Below are 23,872 nucleotides of genomic sequence, written 5' to 3' on the forward strand. Positions count from 1 at the left end.
TTTTGGCCTTAGTCACACCAAAATTTAGGTTGTATTATCTGTTGTTTTCTTCACCTTTCATATATCATGAGATCAACACAATTTAAATCTATCTGTCCACGAACAGACACAAATTTGAAGAATTATGAATTGAAAAGGTTAATAGACTGAAAGTTAATTAGGGATTTGAATGACTCGAACTTGATAAAAACCTTATAAAAATGATTATCAGTTTACTTAATCATAAGTTAAGAAATGTCTTAAAATTTTATAAGGATTTTGATTCGATTCATTTGCAACCCTACTAGTACATTGTAGTATCCATCAATTTTTGCATCAAATTTAGGGCAATTTCGACCGTCAAAATATCCTACGCCAAATGAATTCCTTTATTTAGGATTTTTATGGTTCAAAAGATGAAATTGCAATAACCACTGTAGAATGTGATTCATTTCTTGCCACATCTTTTTCTTTTTTTTCAGCTTTTAATTTTTTTTCTTTCTTATTTGATTTGTATTTCTTAATGTTGTTTGAAAACTTTTTATATGATTAATAGAAGCTTTCAACGATAGACGATAGCAAATCACGATGTCACATTTTTTGGACACAAATGCATAACATGATAGGTCATTTTCGAATGTAATTTCTTCTAGATTAGAATTAGGCTAATTCAATTAGTAGCAAAACTGGAAGTAGGTGGTCCTGTTGATGTAGTATTATTTTGTGATTTATGTTACTGTTAATATTAATTAATTCACATCAAACTATTTTTTTCAAGACGAAGGTATAGGGTTAATTCTATTTTTGTTCTAGGATACAATAGCCATTCCAAATTAATACTGGACTTTATTTAGCTTCCCAGTTTGGAAAAGACGCATGAGGATCATGCGTCTTCCGTTAATGAAACGCATCAGATTCATGCGTTTTAGGGTAAGACGCATGACCGTCGTGCGTCTTTTAATTTTTAAATTTTTTTATTGAAAGACGCATGACCCTCATGCGTCTTTCCCTAAGACGCATAAGGGTCATGCGTCTCTATTTTGAACATAAATCGCGATAGACAGAGGCAGAATACCATTATGCGAAAGATGAGAGAAAAAAAGGAGGCAGCGCGATTTTGAGCCAATTTCCGGCGATTTCGTTAATTTTGCCGGCGATTTCTTGCATCTTTTCGTTATATTTAGGTAAGTTTATCTCTTACTCTTAATTATTGAATAATATTGTTAGATTAGGTTGGTTTTCCCTGATTTATTAAATTAGGGTTTATAGGGAAAAAATTGTCCCTAATTTTTGTATTTGTTATATTTTCTTAAGAAATCATGCAAATATTTGTGAGTTTGTATTGGGGTGGTAAAATAGTTCAACTTCCACACTTGGGTATTTGTTATGATCCACCTCGGGCGAGAGGCTCCATTATATTGAATTCGTGCGTTTCGTATTCTGAATTAGTTGCAATGATATGTGGTGCAATGATAATAGATATGAATCAACACGTCATTCAAATATCATAGAGACATTGTCTAGTCTTTGCATCCACTATGAGTTATATATGTACTGAGATTTACACTGATCAAAGTGTGGAGTTTATGTTCAACGATGCTCAAAATTCTACTCGTTGTATTGAATTGTTTGTTGAGTATTCACCTGTGAGAAGTTCAGAAATCACACCAGCTGTTGATTATGGCGTTGTTGATTGTGGTGTTGGATCATCGGCGAAGGTTGAACATGTGAGCTCTGATTGTGATATGAGTGTTGCAAATGCTGTTAATGTTGGTGTTGGAATAAATAACGACTTAGATGTTGTAGATACCCTTGATGATAATACTCGCATTGTACGAGATAATGATGAACCATTGTCGCCAGTAACATCTGAGGCAGATGCCAGTCTAAGTGATGATTCTCTTGGTGATGCTTCTGATGATGAGATAGTAGTTTGTAAACCCGTTGTGCAAGGTGGACAACCACTTCCAAAATACGTTCCCAAGGGGATGAAATTCTTTCGCAGCTTACCAAGTGGTCCTTCTGAGGTACCTGATGAAGTTGGTAATGAACACAACAACATGTACTGGGATGAGAGACATCCATATCGGATTGGTATGGGAACAAAATTTGACTCCAAGCTGCATGTGAAGACGGCTATGACTATGTGGAGTTTGTGGCATCAAAGACAGTTTAAGGTCGTTGAGAGCAAGTTAAGAAGGTGGCATGCGTATGCTAATTTCCAGCGGGAACGACAGAAGATGGGATAGCTATTATCAGCGAGACCAACGCTGAAAAAACGAATGAATGTTCGTGGGAAGTCTCTGTTACACAAAGGGCTCATGATGATCTTTGGAAAATTAGGAAGTGGGTGAACGGCATACTTGTGAAGGTCATTGTGTGAATAGAGGACATGCTAACTTTTCATCAACGATGATTGCTTTGTGTATACAACATCAAATACAAGAAGATGTTTCTTTCAAGGCCTCGAACATAAAAACCTATATTCATGAAAGATTCAATGTGGTGATCAGTTACAAGAAGACATGGTATGCACGGAGAAAGGCTTTAGAGATTGTCTTTGGTGGATGGGAGGAATCATTCAGACAGTTACCAAGCTACATGCTTGAACTGCAGTCACAGAATCCAGGCACAATTGTTGAGTGGAAGCACAACGAGCTGTTGAGTCACAGACGTAAAAAGGTGTTCATTTATGTTTTTTGGGCATTTGGAGTTGCTATACATACTTTTCAGCTGGCCCAACCGGTTTTAACAATTGACGGGACTCACCTCCGAGGAAGATTTAAAGGTAAATTGTTTGTTGCTTGTGGTGTTGATGCTAATAAAAAATGCTTACCTATTGCATATGTTGTTGTTGATGAGGAAACTGGCGACAGTTAGACATGGTTCTTAAAACATGTAAGAATTCATGTGGTGAAATACCAGAGGGAGGTGTGCATCATATCGGATAGGCATAAAGGAATTTTCAAGGCTATGGATTCTGATGAATGGAAAAAGGAGCCGAAATGTCACCACAAATTTTGTTTGATCCATGTGAGGAAAAATATCTTGCAGAAGTGCAAGGGTCCTATTGTGAAAAGCATGGTGTGGGCATTGGGTGCTACAACTCAAGAGCGTAAATATAAGAGAAGGCGGCGTGCACTGCATGAGGAAAGCCCTGATGCGATACGACAGCTGAATAGGGCCGAAAAAGAAAATTGGTCTCTTTGTTACGATGATGGACTTAGATGGGGGGTTACCTCAACAAACATGTCGGAGTGCTACAACAATGTTTTGAGGGGTGTAAGAGAGTTGCCAATTAGAGCTTTGATTGATCTCACATTTTGGAGAACAGTGGAATGGTGGGCACAAAAGAAGACAAAAATACAGCACACCGAAGGTCGGTTAACACCGTGGGCGAGGGACAAACTTGCTGAGAATGATGCCAAGGGGCAAAAACATCACATTTCTGTACTTGACCGAGGATTAGGACATTACCAAATTCGAAGTCAGGCACGGTTAGAAGATGGGAAGCCAAAGGGCAACAATGTACAGAAGGTGCAGTTTGAAGATTCTAAGTGCACTTGTGGGAAGTGGCAGACGTGGAGAGTTCCTTGCTCACATGCTTGTGCAGTTGCTAGAGATAGAGGTATCGCTATGTTTGAGCTCATATCTACAAAATACCACAAATCTACATGGGAAGCACAGTATTCTAGTCCTCATCCATGGGATGCACCAAGCACGAAGATTATTGGGCTAAACCTGGATGGAAATTGGACATCACCCCTGAGCAGTTGCTTCCTCGAAGGCGTGGCCGTGGTAGAAAGAAGAGGATACCTAATCAAATGGATGTCCGCGAGGAAGGTGAACCGAAAGCTCCCCGCCGTTGCAGGAATTGTGGGCAAGAGGGACACGACCGAAGAAATTGCTCAGTCGGTCGTGTTATGTAGTTTCTAGCAGCCTATATGCACAAGTAAGTTCTTATAATACTTCTTGCTTTAAGTAGATAATAATGCTGACATAAAAACTACTTTCTTGCAGTGTCTTGAAGAAATGAAGGTTTATGCTGCTATGTGTGTCACAGTGTGTGTATTTATGTATTTGTTTTCTATAATTGTGAACTTTTGTAGACAAATTCCAGAAAAACAGGGTCAAAAAAACTGCAGTAGCGTTATTATTGTTGGACGTTTTTTTTTTGTTTTTTTTCTCACTATACCAAATCATATTAGTATTTCCTTAATTAATATGATTAGTTTATTTCCATCATAAAAACGTATTCAATTAAACTATAACTAATCTCTACCATAAGCAACTTGATGTTGTTGCTGTTTATTTTTAAAACAACGTATTATGATTATTTTTATATTTAAAAAATTTGGCAAGAATTCATCTTAAAATATAACACCATAAACCTGTTAATCACGTAACAAAATAACAATATATAATGAAAAACAAGTTCAAGAAAAAACCAATACAAAGTTAAAAAAAAAAGACAGAAGTACACAAAATATACATACCATTACATCCTTCCATAAAGAGCTACTTATACGACGATGGTGTGTATTTCGACGGTTCAATCCCCTTATTCTTCCTGGATGAAAATCTCTTCATCACTTTTCTCACATACTTCCCAACCCCGGTACGTGATGAATGTTGGGGTTTGTATACTAAAAGATGCTTCGAGCGTACATGCCTTTGTACAGTCAGCTTGTGCATGTATATGAAAAACGCCACGTCCACTTGTTTACCTATTTATGAGAATAAATAATATAATGGTTTATTATTGAAATATAATAAACAGTCTAAGGCTTTTTACTAAGAAGGTCAAGTAGGGAAATTCGATGAATCTCCTCATGAGTTTTCCAGCAGGGGACTTGGCCAGATCTAGTAAGAAGAAAAACGTATTCACAACCCAGATAGGCTTTGGCTACCTATTGGTACGGTTGCGGTGTTTGTGATAATTCTCTCTTACCTAAGAAGAGATTAGTAACACCGGTGTGGTAAAGCACTGAAAGGATCTAATCCGAAATGTATTCTTTATTGCTATCTACTGAAAGAATATATTTCAGAAAGTTTAGTATTTTCTAGTCTATGATATTAATATCAATATTGTTTATTCAATCAAACGCCACTTTGACTTATCAATATGTGAGAGTTTGTACGTAACTCAAGTTCATGATATCTTGGGTGGTGGTAATTGAATAACATGAAGGTATTGGAATATTATTTCATAGAATTCGCGTGCCCAGTGTGGTATGATTAAATCCCTAAGGGGTGATCCCCAAGAGGTGTTTGAAAAAGGAATTTATTATTCAGAAAACTGCGCAGTTGGAATTTATTCCACAAATAATAAATAAAGTTTCAAACTAGAAAAACTCTTTGAAGAATTAATTTAATTCTAGTCACATAGCAGACAAAAGAACTAAATTGACGGATCAAGGTAATCTTAAACGCGGTAAATATTATAAAATAAAATGGACTCAAGTTATTTGTAATTTGGTGATTTAAGTGGGAGTGCAATATTATTCTTTAGTGGAACAAAATAATATTCTATTGATAATATATTAAATCATGGGTCATTTGATTTATTTAGTAATTTATCTAATAGGTGAGCTCCAACACTTAAGTCATTCCATGGATTCCCTTACTAGCCCAATAAGGTCCACTATAAATAATGAATGAAAGGGAAACCCTAGCACACAATTCAAGACAACACAAAAAACCCTAACCCTAGCCTAGAAAACTGCGCCTCCTCTCCTCTCCCTCTTGGCATCGGTTTTCGTGCCTAGCACGTGGGAGAATTAGGGTTTTGATTATTGTTCTTGATCTATCCTAATTCATAGGATTAGATCTAGACAATTTGGTGTTTGTATTGGGTTTCCCTAGATCCATTCAAAGTTATTTAATTGATTATCTAAGATCCGCCCACACGGATGGAGAATCAAGGACAAGGGAATAGTACGGAAGATTCGTGGTCGATAAACCAAGGATCTTCGGGTGGTGCAGCTAGCAACGTCAATCCAATGATGGATTATGAGGTAACAATCGAATCTACATCGAATATGCATAATTATGTGTTTATTTGATGTTATATCTATAGATCTATGTTTATTGCATGAAATTGGAGTTGAATGCATAATCACCTAAATAGATCCGTCTAGGACTTGTTTGGTTTCCGTGTCTTCCGCTGCGGTAGTCCCAACAATGAACCCTCCGCAACTGGTCGAGGTTGCACGTGGATGTTCTCAACCTCTTCTTCCTCATTTTCCTCATCTCGGTCATCATTTTCTTCTTCAAATTCATTTTCTTCTTCTTCTTCTTCTTCTTCTTCTTCTTCTTCTTCTTCTTCTTCTTCTTCTTCTTCTTCTTCTTCTTCTTCTTCTTCTTCTTCTTCTTCTTCATCATCATCATCATCATCTTCTTCTTCAACTCGTTGAGGAGCCACGAACTGATAATTTTGGAAGTATGAATCGACTGATGCTCGGGCTCCACTCCATTGCAGCTCATTTTGGCTTTGTGAGTATGGGCGACGACTCCAATCAGGCTCAGGTTGGCTTGGGGAATAGAGGGGACGCCCCCACTGTGATTGCGACTCCTGGCTTGGATAGAAAGACCATTGAGGTGGGTCATACTCTGGATTCATAGGCTCTGGTTGCACATAATCGGGATGCTGCTGCGACATCCTTATCTGTTTTGTGTTACAGTGCCCACTAGTTCGAGCACCCCCCACTCTATGACTTCGACGTGGTGGAATGTCTTGTGGTTCAAAAGGCATGACCACATTGCGGTGTTGGGAAGCTGGGTACTCCATGACATCGGCGTGGTTCGTTGACTGAAGGACATGCCTAGCGATTTCACGAAATCGTCGTATTCTTGGGTCTATTTCTTGTTCAGTAGTCATATGCCAAATCTCCTGAGAACCCTCAACCTAGATAAAAAAAATCATACAAATATCAATACGTATATAACAAATGAAAGCATATAGTTTAATATCACAAACTTAAATAATCTCATCGACGAAGCCGACTCGTTCATCCCAGCAGTTGTCCGTACCCCCCCAGGTTGAGTTAGGTACGTCACTGTAATCCTGTTATACCACGCCATATATCCCGGATTCAATAGAATGTTTATGGACATCGTCGCGGCATCTACGGTTGCCTGGAACCTTTCATACCTCATATCCTACTCCCCAATGAAGAACTGATGCATCTTTTCCCAATCAGTACCCTTCTTACCACGCCGATCATTTTTACCCAAATGATCGGCGTTTTGAGCATCCTATCTATGGATTGAGGAATCCCCTGGTATCGATTAAATTGTCTGCGCACTCGTCCAGCCTCATGCGCCTCGACATACGACCAACATACCAAATAAGTGTCGCACATATAACACTCATTCACATCATTGCAGTAGTCTGGCAATATGCGATCCACGTATGGTGTCCATACAAACTACAAAAAAAACAGCAATGCAAACGCCAAATTAACTTCATAATAAATTCATACATTAAGTAATCAAAAAAGAAAGTCACCTGGCCAGGTTTAATCAAGGATATTTGATCACGGTAATGCTCCACCGAATATCTAGGAGCATTTCCTATCTAGAGTAGTTCCTTTCCACCTATAAATAAAATTGATGTAAAAAAAAAAAACTCAAGATGCATAAACAAAAAAATGTTTAAATATATCACCTGGCGCCACATGGCGTATACAGCTCGCGCACAGGCGCTACTACGAATGACGGCCTCAATGTAGACATTCTTTCCCACGCCCAAAGCTGCAGAAGAATCATGTGTTGGGGTTTGTATACTAAAAGATGCTTCGAGCGTACATGCCTTTGTACAGTCAGCTTGTGCATGTATACGAGAAACGCCACATCCACTTGTTTACCTATTTATGAGAATAAATAATATAATATAATGGTTTATTATTGAAATATAATAAACAGTCTAAGGCTTTTTACTAAGAAGGTCAAGTAGGGAAATTCGATGAATCTCCTCATGAGTTTTCCAGCAGGGGACTTGGCCAGATCTAGTAAGAAGAAAAACGTATTCACAACCCAGATAGGCTTTGGCTACCTATTGGTACGGTTGCGGTGTTTGTGATAATTCTCTCTTACCTAAGAAGAGATTAGTAACACCGGTGTGGTAAAGCACTGAAAGGATCTAATCTGAAATGTATTCTTTATTGCTATCTACTGAAAGAATATATTTCAGAAAGTTTAGTATTTTCTAGTCTATGATATTAATATCAATATTGTTTATTCAATCAAACGCCACTTTGACTTATCAATATGTGAGAGTTTGTACGTAACTCAAGTTCATGATATCTTGGGTGGTGGTAATTGAATAACATGAAGGTATTGGAATATTATTTCATAGAATTCGCGTGCCCAGTGTGGTATGATTAAATCCCTAAAAGGGTGATCCCCAATGAGGTGTTTGAAAGAGGAATTTATTATTCAGAAAACTGCGCAGATGGAATTTATTCCACGAATAATAAATAAAGTTTCAAACTAGAAAAACTCTTTGGAGAATTAATTTAATTCTAGTCACATAGCAGACAAAAGAATTAAATTGATGGATCAAGATAATCTTAAACGCGGGAAATATTATAAAATAAAATGGACCCAAGTTATTTGTAATTTGGTGATTTAAGTGGGAGTGCAATATTATTCTTTAGTGGAATAAAATAATATTCCATTGATAATATATTAAATCATGGTCATTTGATTAATTAGTAATTTATCTAATGGGTGAGCCCAATACTTAAGTCATTCCATGGATCCCCTTACTAGCCCAATAAGGTCCACTATAAATAATGAATGAAAGGTAAACCCTAGCACACAATCCAAGACAACACAAAACCCTAACCCTAGTGCCTAGAAATCGGCGCCTCCTTCCTCTTCCTCTTGGTCTCGATTTTCGAGCCATAGTAGTGGGAGAATTAGGGTTTTGATTATTGTTCTTGATCTATCCTAATTCATAGGATTAGATCTAGACAATTTGGTTTTTGTATTGGGTTTCCCTAGATTCATTCAAAGTTATTTAATTGGTTTTCTAAGATCCGCCCACACGGATGGAGAATCAAGGACGAGGGAATAGTACGGAAGATTCGTGGTCGATAAACCAAGGATCTCCGGGTGGTGCAGCTAGCAACGTCAATCCAATGATGAATTATGAGGTAACAATCGAATCTACATCGAATATGCATGATTATCGGTTTATTTGATGTTATATCTATAGATCTATGTAAATTGCATGAAATTGGAGTCGAATGCATAATCACCTAAATAGATCCGTTCTAGGACCTGTTTGGTTTTCGTGTCTTCCGCTGCGGTAGGCCCAACATCATGGGCCCTCCCAACTCTTTCCTCTTGTCCATGGAAGCCTCGCACAGATGATGATGCAAGTACGATAAAGCTGCACTTCCCCAACTAATATTTATCACATCGTCTTTATCCTCAAATGCATTTAGCCACATGAAAGGAACCTTACACCCAGTAGTGTCTGGTAGAATCAGTCCTCCTAACAAGATTAAGGCATGGATACGTGCCCTTTGGATGTAGATATAAGGAGGTAGGTCATCACCCAAAGGTATCCTTGTTTGGTTGATCAGAGCGGTCATCAGCATACCGCCTTGCTTTGTCTCTGGTGCTGCATCGGGTATCCATCCCAACAAATCTCGGCACTTGCTGGGCCAATCAGTATATCTGGAATGATGGTCACGGCCTGTGAAAACACGACCGTCCGCTCTCAAGCCCCACGGGACTTGCACATCTTCTAGGGTGACTGTCGCCTCTCCAACCGGTAGATGGAAAGTATGTGTCTCCGGCCTCCAACGCTCAATCAAAGCAGTTATAAGCTCGTTGTCGACCTTCATTGACTTCCCACATTCGATCACGCCTCCAAAACCAAACATGTTAAGCCAATGCCTCACATTGGCATGAATATCCACATCCCATGTCTTACTTTCCGTCCGGCGAACTTTGAAAATATGTGACGTGCCTTCCGTCAGTAGTTTATTTGATATGTGTTGTTTCTGAAGATATAGAACTGAAGGATCTTCAGGTCCATATAACAATTGCCCTCTAGAACTTGAAGTTGCCATCTAATCCTACAAGATTTTCACAAAACAATAATTACAAACAAATAATTCACAAAACAATAACTACAAGATATCATTCTAGTATGCTTGTTTAATACAGTTGCTCCAATAATAGACAAACTTTAGTAGAACTTTTATCTCATACTATGCAACTGAAGGCATAATGGTTAGGGGCCTAATGATGGTTAGGGGCCTATCCCACAAATAAATTAAGAATCCACCCAATTCAACAACCCAATGTAAGATGAATTTCTCACATTAATTTCTGAATTTCGTCCATAAATTGGAGACAAAAGACTTAACAAAAATCTCAAGATTCAACATCATTCTTCACTAATTCGATGAATTTCACAACTTCAATAATTGGATAAATTTTCACAAACATATAGAATCAATTCCTTGCATATCATCAACAAAAACCCGTTACAATTAACAAAACAGCAAATCATCGGACTAATTGAACAATTTCATCAAAAACCCTAATTTACAAAATCACCTAAAACCAAAACAAAAAAGCCAATAACCAACCAATAAGTGAAGAATGTTGAAGGATTGAAGAAAACTTACCGAAATAAAACGAAAAATTGGAAGAAGTCGCCGGAAATCGCCTGAAATCGCCAAGAATCGCCGTTGCCGTTTTTTTCCACGCTGTGCGTTCTGCGTCTGAGTTATGGATCTGCGTCTAAATTCAAATTAAAGACGCATGTGCGTTATGCGTCTTACCTATAGACGCATAAGCGTCATGCGTCTTTTAAAAAAAATTGGTAAACGCATAATTCTTATGCGTCTTTGGTTAAAACGCGTAATCCTGATGCGTTTCATTAAAGAAAGACGCATGACGGACATGCGTTTCTCTCAAACTGGGAAGCTAAAAAAAACGCAGTATTAAGATGGAATGAGCAATGTATCCTAGAACAAAAATAGAATTAACCCCGAAGGTATATATATCCATCGGTGGTTCTAAAGACTACTAATTAATTTGCAGGCATTTCAATCCAATAAACTCCTAAACCCTAAATCGAGTAAAAAAAGTACATATTGGGTCACGAATAATATAAATTTGATCAAATTTTATAATCTCGGTGTTTGTTACATGTAAATAGTATAGTAGTACTCCCCTGCCCCTAAAAATTTGTCACTTATTTCTATTTTCGTCCGTCCCTAAAAATTTGTCTTCTTTAATTTTTAGTACTACCATTTTGGCAATAGACGTCACATTCCACTAACCCATTCTCATTCAAATTTTATTATACTAGTATATAAAAGTAGGACCCATATGACACTAACTTTTACATTACATTTTTTTAAGATCGTGCTTGGTCAAATAACAAATTATAAGGGACGAAGGAGTATAAATATGACCGGTATTTTGTTGCTTGTGAACATGTAAATAACATTTGTTCATTTTCTGCAAATGATTTTACATTTTAAATTTTGGGTCCCCTGAAAAAATCGTACTATATGAAAGACCTAAAGGGTTATCTCTTTGAAGGGACATAAAATTTTACTACTATACTTCACCATAGTTCTATCTTGGAACAATTAGCAGTGAATATGATGATAGTCAATAGTTGCAATTTGATTGGACATCTGATATTTTACACAATGTTGATTAGGCAAAAGATCAATGTAAATGACTTTTAAGGTTTAGATGGAAAATGGAGCTTTTTGTTTAGATTAGGTAGAATTGAAACGACGTAGATGGGCCTTCGAGTACAAAACCCCATTATTTATTTTCACACCATTTTTTTTTATTGTCGAGTTTCAATTATTTCGAAATTTATTGGAGTACTTTTAAAATGTACTATGAGTCTATGAGGAGGGCGAGTATAATGAAGGAGGGGACCTATAGTACTCACCTATTAATTAATTATTGAATTACCATAGAAAAAAAAATCATATGCAAAAAAACATTGAATGCTAGTTATGAGGTTGCTCAAGAATGATATCCATTGAAGTTGATTCTTGTAAGTAGGCTTCACATAGATGCTTACTTTCTTGCCAAAGTATGCTGTAAAGCTCCAATTACCTTATTTTTTTATGTTGATAAAGTCAAAATATACAATGACTAAAAGTCGAGTTTGTATTTGGAGAAAGAGTCGTTGCAACCAACCGAGATATCTCGAGTAAAAATTTCATACTCATTCCATACCAAGTGGCATGATTATGTGGTATACCTCACCACTAATTTAGTGACAAATGGAAGTAAAATGCCACATATATTTAACTCCAATATACTAAACTAACGGCTCTTCATTTATGGAAAATAGCAATCCTAGTATTAGATATGGAATGACTATATCCTAGAATTTGATACTACAATATCTCCCTTATAATATAAAAATTTGATACTTCAGTATCTCTTTTAATATCCTAGAATTGGCGTAAAATATACTTCAATATAATAATAATATTTTATCCAAAAAAAAGTAATCATGCACTAATACATAATTTTCATGTTATAATTGTTTGATAGTAGTGATATTTTAGGATTTGATAGGTAAGAATATTTGTATTTGTTTTATATTTATATATAAAAAAAATTATAGAAATAAAATTTATGACTATAACTTAGCAGTAACAAATTATACTAGTTTTTAATTATTATCAAGTAAAAAATTAAGAATTTTTATAAATAAGAAAATCAAAATCTAAAAATAAATATTGTATTTTCAAATAGAATAACTTGAAGATCACCGAAAAGTATAACCTTATGAAACTTAGTCGGTAACTAGTACATAATATGTCTCCCACTTTCATAAACAAAAGAAATAAAAATACTACTCCTTGTTCAAATTTAAAGCTATCACAAAAATCTCTTCAAAAGTATTTCTTCGCGTTCTAGCAACGATACCTAAAAATTTCTCCAATCCAAAATACTTTTCTCAACTGAGATAAAATCAAGGGGGACAGTCACTCGGAAACATGATTTGAGGTACACTTGGAACACCTTGGTAACCCTACAAAGCAAAAATAATGTATATGTAGTTACAAATGAAGCACATAAGAAAATAGGGTTATATATCGTCTTTTGAGTGTGAAATATACCTGAGTCAATAATGAAGTATATGATAAAGGTTGTGCATTAGCATGCTGAATCGACATCATATTAGATGACAGACCCTACAAATTTTTACACCAACAAAGACTCAAATATGATATATTCATATAGATATATATAATATATTTATGCATAAGCTAATATGCATAACTTTTAGACATACATACCATGGTTTGGTGGCTTGGATTCACGTGAAAATCCGTATTCAGCATTGGCGTTTGCTCTTTGGGAGTCATGCCATGAAATGGCGGCAAATGTTTTTTTCCTTTCGAAGAATTTCCCTTCTTTCGCTTCTCTATAGCACTTTTCAGTCGAGTATTTGTCTTCCCCTTTGACTTTCTTCTAAGAGGATCAAGAATCTGAGTTGAAGCATGTTGAGGGACATCATTTCCTGATTTCTCATGGTGTGGTTTTCGCTCTTAGAAACCGAGGAGGCATAGTTTCTAATCTCAACATCAAGCTCATGGAGTTTCCTTTTTGCAATTTTAACGGTTTCAACGTCATTTACACTTAAGCTCATGACGTCAAAAGATTGACGCATCAACTCCTTCAGATGATAAGTTTTTGACATTGTCAAATCGAAGGAGCATGAACCACCGTCATCATGAAGAAATTCTCGTCTTGCACTTTTCGTCCACCTCTTTAGTATGTATTGCATAGGAATAGTAGTCATATTCAAATGATTATTCATTACCGTCAATGCATGGCAACATAACCACCCCAATAAATCAAATAATCTGCATGTACATGAGATGATAACATTATTTGAATCAAAACTTACAGAATGCTCTGCATGACCTAATTCCCTCCTCAAGGTGTAAGTGTAACGCCTTCATGCTTAGAACTTGTCACATGCCATGACAATCCTTGAAAATACTCGGCTTGAAATTTTTTGAATATGTTCAAAGTATACACTTGTGTCGCTTGCCTCAAAATACCACAATCCACACTGACTCTTGGCACCCCTCAAGTACATTCGAAATCATCGGCCACTTGATTATCACGCATCTTTTCTGCTTGCTTCTCATAGTGATTAACAAACTCGGTTAATGTCATTGTCTTACAAGACAAATGTTTGGAAACATTATTCATGCTTTCACTTCTTTGTGTAGATCTTATGCCGGCCGAAAAACTAGCACGGTTAAATGCGGGGCACCATTTATGACGCAACGAGTACAAATTACACATCCACTTATTTTCCCCAACATTCCATTCTTCACATAGATCTCTCCAAAGCTGCTCCATCTCATTCTCCATTTCAACTTCATACATAATTTTATTGAATTTTGCCCTAAATCGAGAATCCGAAAGAAGATGTGAAATATGTTGGGTGGCATTTTTAGAGATATTCCAAACACATAACCGATGAACACTGTTTGGGAAAACCTGCACTATCTTGATCAGTGAAAATTGTTTTAGGTACCTTGCCTCCCATTGCCTCCATGAACGTCTCGAAAACCCAAATAAATGAGGTTATTGTCTCATCTAGCATAAAAGCACAACCAAATAAAACATTCTTCCAATGATTATTAACCCCCACAAAAGGCGCACACACCATGTTGTACTTGTTTGTACGATACGTCGTATCAAATACAACAACATCACCAAAACAATCATAATCTATTCGTGAAGCACCATCGCACCAGAAAAAATTAGTCGGTCATCTACTTGGAACGAGTAGAATAGATTACTTCTGGAAGCTTGTAAAGACTGTAAATGCTTCAAAAGGCTTTGACAATCTCCTGCACTTATTAAGTTCATCCTCTTTGACTGTAAAAAATTTCTAGCATCCTGAAGAGTAAAACCAACATTTTGTGCTCCCCCCGCTTCATTTGTTAGGTAAGAATAAGCTTTTGTGGCTTTAATCCCAGATTCTACCATGGTGTTAAGAATGCATCCCTTCGTTTCTGTAATCTTTCAATACGATCTAATCAAATGCTTTTGATTATCCTCAACAAAAGGATGATTATGAAGATCATTGAATTCGACCACTTCCCAAACACCTCCTTCTATATGAAATCTAATACGAGCCACACACCCACATCTTTTTAGTGACCTTTCAGTTTTTCTATCATCGGAGGGGGCAAATTCTGAGTATCCCTCACAACAGCACAAAAACGTGCATCCTCGAAGCTCGTTTTTACGATTATAAAATTTCTTACCTTTACGAATTCCGAATCCCTTGCTGAAGGCATATGCATTATAGGCCTGATACGCCTCTTCTTCATTTGTAAAAGCCATTCCACGTTTAAATACAAATTCAGTCTCCACAATACGCACGTAGGAATCAGATGGAATTTCTGTTATAGAAAAAATATGTATAATTCAATATAAATTCACGCAATTAAAAATACTACTATATGTTAATAAATTTAAATTAAGGATTCACTATCTTATCATTATGCAATTAAAATGAAATTATGAGTAATAGAAGAACGTCAATTGTAAAATCAAGAATGAGTATTTTAAAAAACACATTACAAAATAGTTATAATAACATATTCCACTATCTGTGTAGTCAAACAACACATACATACACCATATAAAGATAATGGAGGAAAACTTACCCATGGAATTCAAAAGGGATGGAGAAGTGGAGATGATTTCTTCTCTGTTGTATGATGAGACCGAATGATTATGCAGTACACATAAAAATATTTTTTTTATTATAAGGGAGATATTGTAGTATCAAATTCTAGGATATAGTCATTCCATATCTAATACTAGGATTGCTACTTTCCATAAATGAATTACCGGAGCCGTTAGTTTAGTATATTGGAGTTAAATATATGTGGCATTTTACTTCCATTTGTCACTAAATTAGTGGTGAGGTACACCACATAATCATGCCACTTGGTATGGAATGAGTATGGAATTTTTACTCCCATGTCTCTGGATCTATATTTGGATTCCTTTTATTAAATCAATATTATTTTCTTATAATTTATTCTCCATAAACTTATTTACTTTATACTCTCTAATTAGCTCATTAAATACTCATTTCTTAATTTCTGCACACAAAAATACACATTAAATGTGATGGGAATAATGGGGTAATAACCATATTGGTAAATGGTAAAAACTACCTACTACTACAAATGTGATGAAAAAAAAGAATTTGATTCTTAAAGAGTGTCCCAAATAGCTTTACTCCTATTCCATGGAACAAAGCATTACATTCTATTCCCCAATTCTTTTAACTTTACATTGTATACATACAATTCATTCAATCAATTCACTAACAAACTCTTTCAAGTTTAACTCGGTGATAGTTCTCCATTTACTTTGATACACACAAATTCTCAACTTATTAAACAACTGAGCTCTACTTAATACACAAACACATCCTTCACTTTCAAGTTTCAACCAGCACACAACACGTAGTCTCTCTCTCTCTCTCTCTCACACACACACGCTCGCACAAAGGTAGAGAGGCGCATTTTATCTTCACCTATTTCTCTCTCTCTCTCTCACACACACACACACCACATGAAAAGAGCCTCTGAAACAAGGCTTCTGTGGTTATTCTAAGCCATTTTTTTTCTGCATCTTAATTTTATCGATTTCTCGAGGTGAGCTCATCTTTGTCTTCCTTAATTCTCACTTTGTCGCAAAAGTTCTTTTTCTTCACTTCTCCAATTTTCTAACCTCTTTCTTTTTCTATTCAGTAATTTTCAGTTAATTGTTAGAAGTTGTTCGGCGCAGGTTTTCGCAAGATGGAGGTGACAGCTGAAGGGGCTTCGCTAACGTGCGCGGCGGGGCCGCTGTCCTTCCTTTTCCTCTTGGTCAAAGCTCACTACACAGCTCAGGTTCTGTTTCGTTATTTAGTCAAAATCATTTTTGAGCTGTTTCTTACACAATATTTTTTTATTCATTTATATAGTTTAATGCTCTCACGAAAATGGAAATTCCCGTAATTAACCAAGCTATTATTCGACAATTTTACACAACAAAATTATAGAGCTACAAAGTTAAATTAATCAAACGTTTTCATTCTAGCAATTAAAATTAAATTTATTAGTCAGTTTTCATGGTCGCTAACGTGCGCCGAGAGAGAGTGAGTACAAGGATTCCAATTTTCGTCGTCACGGAATCCAAAGGGAAAATAGAATTCAAGTTTTGTGCTAATTTGAGTTCCGGGTTGGTTGAGGCTGTGGGCCCATCCTCCACAATCCTAGCTTTACTATTTTTACTCTTTATTTTATGGTTATTATTTACTCTTTATTATTGGTTATTACAACTACTTGACAAATTTACACAATATTGCAACTAAATATAACAGTTGGGGAATTTTGCAAAACTACTGATGCTGACTACAATGGAAGGCCAATTGGAAGCTGTTGATGCCGAGGGAGGAGCTGGTGAGGAGAGCGACGGCGAAGATGCTGCTGCCGGTGGTTCGGGAGAGGATGATGGCGAAGGGGAGTATTCTGAGGAAGGCGAACAGGAGAACGAGGCCAACAGCAACAGCAAGGCCAAGGGGGGAGCAGGGGCCGGTGAAGAGGACGATGACGAGGAAAATGATGCTGCCAACGGGCACGATGATGAGGACGATGAAGATGACGAAGACGATGAGAATGAGGACGGGGACGACCCGGATGTAGCTGAGGACGAGGATGAGGAGCCAGAGGATGACGATGACGAGGAAGAAGACGAAGAAGAAGAGGAACTTCAGCCTCCAAAGAAGAGAAAGAAGTGAAGCAGCGTTGGTTAATTTTACAAGAGACCTAATCTAATCTTCCACCTATTTCACTAGACTGGCTCAGTTGCTTAATTTTACTGCAGTTTTTTTTTTTTTTTTTTTTCATGTTTTGAATTCACATCCTAGGGAATCTTATTTAAATTTAGCATCAAGCAAAGAATATTTTTGAATTATGTTTTCGAGCATTTTATTCTCTATTGTTCTTTTACTATTTATATCAAGCAATGAATATTTTTACTTGTCTCTTAATTCTTCACATAATCAACAAAAAGCGATTTATATACTAATACTCATGTGATTATCACATCTGTACAGAGCTAGAAATATACAGATTAGCCACATATGTACAAAACACACAAGAGATGGAAATTTTACCTCAAATCTCCACACCTACTCGAAATCGTGGATTTACACAAAAAATGTCGAATCAGCTGAGAAGCTTTTCATGCTGATGTTTCGTTACCTTGTCTGTGAAGAATGATGGTTTGGCAGTTGTTAATGCTACAGGCAGAAACAAGAAAATATATGAGCTAAGGTTAATACTACAATCCAAACCAACAGAGTTTGTGACCTACTGACCTTCGTCAGTGAAGATGATTGTTACCAAATTGGAAGGCAGTTTTAATCAATTCTTTGTTGCATCAATAAACATTGCTCGAATCCAATGCTCCACATCTTCAGTTTGTGACGGAGGAGGAGGAGGAGGAGGAGGAAATTTAGGATGCTTCACCAGATTCCATCCTTCAGTTAAGTTCTCATTCTTCCAAGAATCAGGAAACTCACTGGCATAGACACAGTTGTCATCAAAGCTCGGGAGACAATTATCAAAGGCGTTCCTCTGCAAATAAGAAAACTTATCAGTGAGAGCTGAAACAAAACCTAACACCTGAAAACTCATACGATAATATCGGCTTGTTGCACAAACAGGAGATTGCATAGTAATTAAAATTTATACCATTGTAGGCAGTGCATGTGCACTCTCCATCAATGTGCTTGATGAGACAGTTGATTCAACCTTCCAAATGGATGTGTTCAGTTGTTGGCTAGGCTTGGACCTGCATTAATATCCAATTCAAAAATTAAAGCATTCATATAATTTTCTGCAAGTAAACAGTCCTCTGGAGTAATTGAGAAAAATGGATTCTGAGTTGGAGTTCACATGAAGTTGCGTGTATTAAGGACATAGTAAAAAAATAAGATGAATGGAGGATGCTTGTACCTTGATGATGCCATTCTTAGTGATAAAATACTTCGAACTTCCTTTGAAGTTTGAAGAAGATGGTGTCGTCAACAATTTCGCCAATGCCTCAAATGTAGAGGTTTCTGAGGGAACCTCCAGACACAGAGTTACAGCAATACGAAGTTATGCATCCCACACTTCTCTCCGTCAATATGCACCTGCAATTAATTGGTAATTGTGAACTATCAAGAGCGCCACCTATACCAAGAAATTAGCGATTTAATTGTTTGAGAAAATCATCTAGAGCATGTCAACAAGCACTCAGATATCAACAACAGCAGCGCTTCCATAAGAGGTCCAAAATAAACTTCTAAATAGTTTCTTTGGAAAGAGAACGGAGAGAACTGACAACATGAAATGCAGATGCATGTGCAAGCAAGATTGAAGTTTAACCTTAAGAAAAGAAGTCCCCCTTACCCATTTGTATGCAGTAATTTCAGTATCATATCAACAGCATAGACAATGTGATATTTAAGTAGAAAGTAAAAGGTTCCGTGAAGTACCCGCCGCTGGGGAAATAACTTGCATATCTGCTTTATAATGACAGATTGTTTATGAAGACGTTTGGAAGTAATTGCCATCTGAAATCAAATTTACAGAGCATAAATCTTAGTACAGAAATGCAAGTAGCATTAAATAAGTAGCAATAAGAGGTTTTAAAATAAACACTTAATAACATTTCTCCTTACAAGTCCCAAACTCTGCACAGATAAGATTAGGATAGTACATCTCAATTTGTTCAGTACGAATCTTTTCCACCTGCAGTTTCATACCAAACAAAAAAAAAAACCTCACTGGTGGGTCAAAGGAAACCAACTTATAAGTTATAACTTTAGGAGAGCTGTAAGTGTTTTCCATCATTAGAGCATCCGCAATGGTCGGCTAGCGACCGGCTAGCCGATTCGTCGCGCTGGTCGATCGGCTAGCCGAACCATTGCAGTCGGCCAGCGCAAAATCGGCGAGCGGATCGGCGTGGGCTCGCCGATCGCTCGTCGCTGGCCGAAACGCTAGCCGATCGGCTAGCCGCCATTGTGGAGGCCCGATCGGCCAGCGATCGGCCAGCGCCGATTTTCGATTTTTTTTTTTTTTTTAAAAATCATATATAAACGCGATTTTCGTTTCATTTTCATTTGCACCACTTGTTTTAACGAGTTTTCTCTCTCTCTAACTTTCTGTTCAAGAGCATCATCGAACGATAGATCACGCGGGTGGTAGCGGTAGCGGTAGTGGTGGGGATCCTGAGGAGTACGAACGGAGGATGAACGAGGCTATGGAGGCCTACATGAACCGCGGGATGGAGCGGTACATGCGTATGGTGGAACAGCAGGCGATACCTCGCCCTCCACGAGTTGTCCACCACCGAGCAGTGATTGATCGGGATCACGTAGCTGCACATCAGCGGCTGTACGAGGACTACTTTGCAGAGTACCCGCGGTTTCCCACCAACATGTTCCGGCGGCGTTTCAGAATGCGCAGGGAGTTGTTTATGCGCATCGTTAGGGCATTGGAGCGTCAATATATGTGTTTCCGCTTCAGGCACGAAGCGGCTGGCAGACCCGGCCACACCCCTATCCAAAAGTGCACGGCGGCAATCAGGCAGTTGGCCTACGGAGGCGCGGCAGACATGTGGGATGAGTACCTCCACATCGGTGAGTCGTCAGCCCTGAAATGTCTGAAGGAATTCTGTGGGGGCGTGATCAGCATTTTCGGTGAGCAGTACCTTCGAAGCCCTACTCCCGAAGATTGTCAGAATTTGATGCAGATGCACGGGGAGAAGCATGGGTTCCCCGGGATGTTAGGCAGCATAGATATGCATTGGGAGTGGAAGAACTGTCCGACTGCCTGGAAGGGGGCCTACACGACCGGCTACAAGTCAAAGAACCCCACGATAATCCTCGAGGCCGTAGCTGATTACCGGCTGTGGATCTGACATGCGTATTTTGGGGTAGCCGGGTCGAACAACGACCTCAACGTCCTGAACTCGTCTCCCCTCTTCAACGAGAAGTGCCAGGGCGTCGGTCCAGCCGTCTCATTCGTGGCCAACGGCAACCGGCATGATATGGGCTACTACTTGGCGGATGGGATATACCCTCGGTGGCCGGTCTTTGTGAAGACGATCCGACAAACAAGTGATGAAAAGAAGGCCTACTTTGCGCAACGACAGGAGTCGGCGCGCAAGGACGTGGAGCGCGCATTTGGTGTGCTCCAGTCTCGATGGGCAGCAATCAAGGGCCCAACGCGTTTGTGGGATGTCGGATGCGTTTACGAGATAATGTACGCCTGCATTATCCTGCACAACATGATCGTCGAAGACGAAGGCGTACAACTGACTAGTTGGGTCAGTGACGATGAAGCCGGTCCAAGCCACGGAACGGCCACCCCTAGTGTACGACAGGGGGTACCCCTCGATGAAGCCGACCGACTCAAGGAATTTGCCAGCATGCGCCAAGTGGATGCTCATATTCAACTCCAAAAGGATATAATTGAAGAGTTGTGGGCACGGAGGACTGCACGACGATAGTTTTTTTTCTTTATTATGCATGTACTTTTTTTTTATCTATGTAACTTTTTTAAATGCAATTAATGAATTTTCCCGTACACGTGTCTAAATTTAATTCCGTATTTTAATCGTAATTTTAATTCCGTAAATGTAGTATATTTTGAATTGTTTTTATTGCGGCTGGCCTATGGCTGGCCTAAATCTGACGTGGCAGGTGGTTTTTTTAGTGTTGCTGACGTGGCAGAGGAGAGAATGGCTGGCCTATGGCTGGCCTACCGACCATTGCGGATGCTCTTAAAAAAAAAGTTACTCTAAATTGATTGGTATACCAGATTCATTGCTGACTCGAGCAATTCGTATTTGACCTTTTGATCATGAGACTTCTTCTCAATCTTAGCCTTTCCTGAAAAAAAAATCATGTATTCAAAAAATAAATAGAGGATCATGTGTAAGCAAAATGGCAACCATCAAAACTCAGAGCAACAAACCATGTGAAACCTGCTGTTTTCCAAGTCTGAGCTTACCCCTCAACCTAACTAATTTCTCATTTTGAAGCCCCCTCCAATTATGTTGATCATCAGCCTTACCCTAAAACAGTGAAGATAAATAATCGAGAATTTCAATTGAGTTACCAAATTATGAAGCTGTGTGAGTGTATAATACAAGTTTGGCGGAGATTACAAGAAAATGGCAAAATCAATTGAAAAAAACTAGTACATGACATATACCTTGGCAACCAGAGCATCTCTCTTACTCTTCAATAGCCTCAAATCAGTGTTGTAATCACCAAACACACGTCAGTTTCTGCGATTAAACAACATACTCTGTTTCGATTCGAAAACAATTGTGATGAACAATGCAGTGACGATCACTTAAACTCAAAACACGAAAACTTACCTGTAACTGACACAGACTTGAAAAAATGAAGCGAGATTAGAGTTCTCGCAAATGGCGCAACAGCTCGGTTTTGTCGTCGGAGAATTACACCGTATTGTTTCTCTTCCTTTCCCGAGCTGAAAATTTGATTGCGTCAACAGAAATTTAGGGTTTGAGATTTATTTAATTAAATTAAACCTGCGCCATATTAGTTTGAAAATATTTTGAATAAATGGTTTTTGTAAACATATTTGCTAATTTCGTTTTGATAAAGTAATTTAATCTAATTACTATCTCATTTACCTGATTCAGATCATCATCATGTGGAGTAGAATTCAGCTCACACACTAATCATCCAATTGAATAGTAGGAGTAAATAATTGCAACGAGCTCAAATTAGATCTTCTTTAGGAGTGAGTCGATACAATATACCATATTAAAACTGTTCATACATTTATGCTATCAGCAATATACCATTTTTTTTATCATAAGTTTTACCGAAATTCGATTTATCAGATTTTTTTTACATACGGGATCTTAATTAGTAGGATATGGAGTGCCTAGATTTTTATCCCAACTATCAAACCACTTGAGCTAATGGCTATAATACAATATTTTGCATGTAATATATATAGATAAACTCAAAATTGGTGGGGTTCCGATGGCCCCCCATCCAACCATGCAGGTTCGCCATTGACAATCTTGTTATGCCATCACTGTTGCAGATATTGATGTCGAAATATTACCGTGGTAGGTGATTTATTTATATTTTTTTGCAACAAATCTTAATATGAAAGTATGATTGCAACATTTATAAAATATGATATGATTGCAACATTTAGTATCTTAAATTAAAATCGAATAATCCATGCATATGTTCTTTTTGCAATTAACGGATAATAAAGTAGAGGAGTGATCAAGGTCTAACTAATTTTAAGTGTATAACTAGAGAATAAATCTCAACCATACAATATGTCAATCCAAAGGCTAAAAATAAAGGCAACAAACCTTTCATATTTAATTAACAAAAAGAATAAGGGCATTATTGGAAACCAAATTTTATGGTGGAATCATTCAATCTCACCCAGAATTGCTCACGCAAAATCAAACTTGGCGACACCCTTCTCCACTCCGCCACCGCTCGCAGCACCGGCAGACCTCCATGCCCGTGCCTTCGCCTCCTCCTGCTCCTCTTCCACCTCCTGCAACTTCATATCCCTCTCATCCATCACCGCCAGCCACTAAGAGGTCTCTGACGCCGTCGATCTGGAGCAGCGTCGTAACAACAGTAGAACTCCTCTCTTCCTCGAGAAATTCCATCGCGTCAACAAGACGTAGCAAGACTCATGCCGATCTGTTGCAATCTTCATCGTTTACGCTTACGCTCAGCAATCTCCATTGTTAATTGCAAAATCTTCATTGCAAGAGC

General features: G+C 37.8%; 3 protein-coding genes and 2 pseudogenes across 5 annotated transcripts; 2 read left to right on the forward strand and 3 right to left on the reverse strand.

Annotated features, from left to right (window-relative positions):
- The first annotated feature begins 1,433 nt into the window (after nucleotides 1-1,433).
- LOC125195467 (uncharacterized) lies at nucleotides 1,434-3,908 on the forward strand (annotated as a pseudogene).
- A 589-nt stretch (nucleotides 3,909-4,497) lies between these two features.
- On the reverse strand, nucleotides 4,498-7,137 carry LOC148933674 (uncharacterized). The gene is made up of 4 exons (XM_089065945.1): nucleotides 6,955-7,137; nucleotides 6,352-6,886; nucleotides 6,168-6,243; nucleotides 4,498-4,609 (listed from the first exon to the last, which is right to left on the reverse strand). Exons 1-4 carry the CDS (start codon nucleotides 7,135-7,137, stop codon nucleotides 4,498-4,500), a joined length of 906 nt encoding a protein of 301 aa, XP_088922071.1.
- Nucleotides 7,138-12,784: 5,647 nt separating this feature from the next.
- On the reverse strand, nucleotides 12,785-16,326 carry LOC148933675 (protein FAR1-RELATED SEQUENCE 7-like). Its single transcript, XM_089061100.1, has 7 exons — nucleotides 15,693-16,326; nucleotides 15,046-15,425; nucleotides 14,499-14,773; nucleotides 14,096-14,464; nucleotides 13,293-13,955; nucleotides 13,113-13,187; nucleotides 12,785-13,024 (listed from the first exon to the last, which is right to left on the reverse strand). Exons 1-5 carry the CDS (start codon nucleotides 15,694-15,696, stop codon nucleotides 13,433-13,435), a joined length of 1,551 nt encoding a protein of 516 aa, XP_088917226.1. The 5' UTR covers nucleotides 15,697-16,326; the 3' UTR covers nucleotides 12,785-13,024; nucleotides 13,113-13,187; nucleotides 13,293-13,432.
- A 120-nt stretch (nucleotides 16,327-16,446) lies between these two features.
- Nucleotides 16,447-18,000, forward strand: LOC125219753 (uncharacterized). 2 transcript variants are annotated; one of them, XM_048121804.2, is made up of 3 exons: nucleotides 16,447-16,551; nucleotides 16,831-16,934; nucleotides 17,408-18,000. In XM_048121804.2, the coding sequence occupies exons 2-3, from the start codon at nucleotides 16,842-16,844 to the stop codon at nucleotides 17,822-17,824; spliced, it is 510 nt and encodes a 169-aa protein (XP_047977761.2). In that variant the 5' UTR covers nucleotides 16,447-16,551; nucleotides 16,831-16,841; the 3' UTR covers nucleotides 17,825-18,000. The 2 variants fall into 2 exon arrangements, with proteins under 2 accessions (XP_047977761.2, XP_047977760.2); XM_048121803.2 differs by lacking the exon at nucleotides 16,447-16,551 and adding an exon at nucleotides 16,556-16,697 and having other exon boundaries at nucleotides 16,794-16,934.
- On the reverse strand, nucleotides 17,427-23,672 carry LOC125219096 (uncharacterized; annotated as a pseudogene). The gene is made up of 11 exons (XR_016132771.1): nucleotides 23,542-23,672; nucleotides 22,465-22,580; nucleotides 22,355-22,371; nucleotides 22,056-22,155; nucleotides 21,897-21,970; nucleotides 19,757-19,826; nucleotides 19,485-19,648; nucleotides 19,047-19,225; nucleotides 18,783-18,882; nucleotides 18,407-18,665; nucleotides 17,427-18,328 (listed from the first exon to the last, which is right to left on the reverse strand). The product of XR_016132771.1 is annotated as an uncharacterized LOC125219096 (transcript).
- Nucleotides 23,673-23,872: the final 200 nt, after the last annotated feature.

The sequence above is a fragment of the Salvia hispanica genome, chromosome 1 (genome assembly GCF_029641045.1).
Source record: "Salvia hispanica isolate PSC_SH4W2 chromosome 1, Shi_PSC_v1, whole genome shotgun sequence".
Taxonomy (NCBI): domain Eukaryota; kingdom Viridiplantae; phylum Streptophyta; class Magnoliopsida; order Lamiales; family Lamiaceae; genus Salvia; species Salvia hispanica.

Bases quoted from the DNA above. Each gene is read 5' to 3' on its own strand.
- LOC148933674 (XM_089065945.1), bottom strand. From the start codon at position 7,137: ATGAGGTATGAAAGGTTCCAGGCAACCGTAGATGCCGCGACGATGTCC. The intron at 6,244-6,351 runs AAGAAGAAGAAG...TTGAAGAAGAAA, and splicing joins TGATGATGATGATGAAGAAG to ATGATGACCGAGATGAGGAA. The intron at 4,610-6,167 runs TTCATTGTTGGG...CAAACCCCAACA, and splicing joins CCTCGACCAGTTGCGGAGGG to TTCATCACGTACCGGGGTTG.
- LOC125219753 (XM_048121804.2), top strand. From the start codon at position 16,842: ATGGAGGTGACAGCTGAAGGGGCTTCGCTAACGTGCGCGGCGGGGCCG. The intron at 16,935-17,407 runs GTTCTGTTTCGT...TAAATATAACAG, and splicing joins AAGCTCACTACACAGCTCAG to TTGGGGAATTTTGCAAAACT.
- LOC148933675 (XM_089061100.1), bottom strand. The intron at 14,774-15,045 runs TGAAAGATTACA...CCGACTAATTTT, and splicing joins AGCATTTGATTAGATCGTAT to TTCTGGTGCGATGGTGCTTC. The intron at 14,465-14,498 runs GTGTTCATCGGT...GAATATCTCTAA, and splicing joins AGTGCAGGTTTTCCCAAACA to AAATGCCACCCAACATATTT.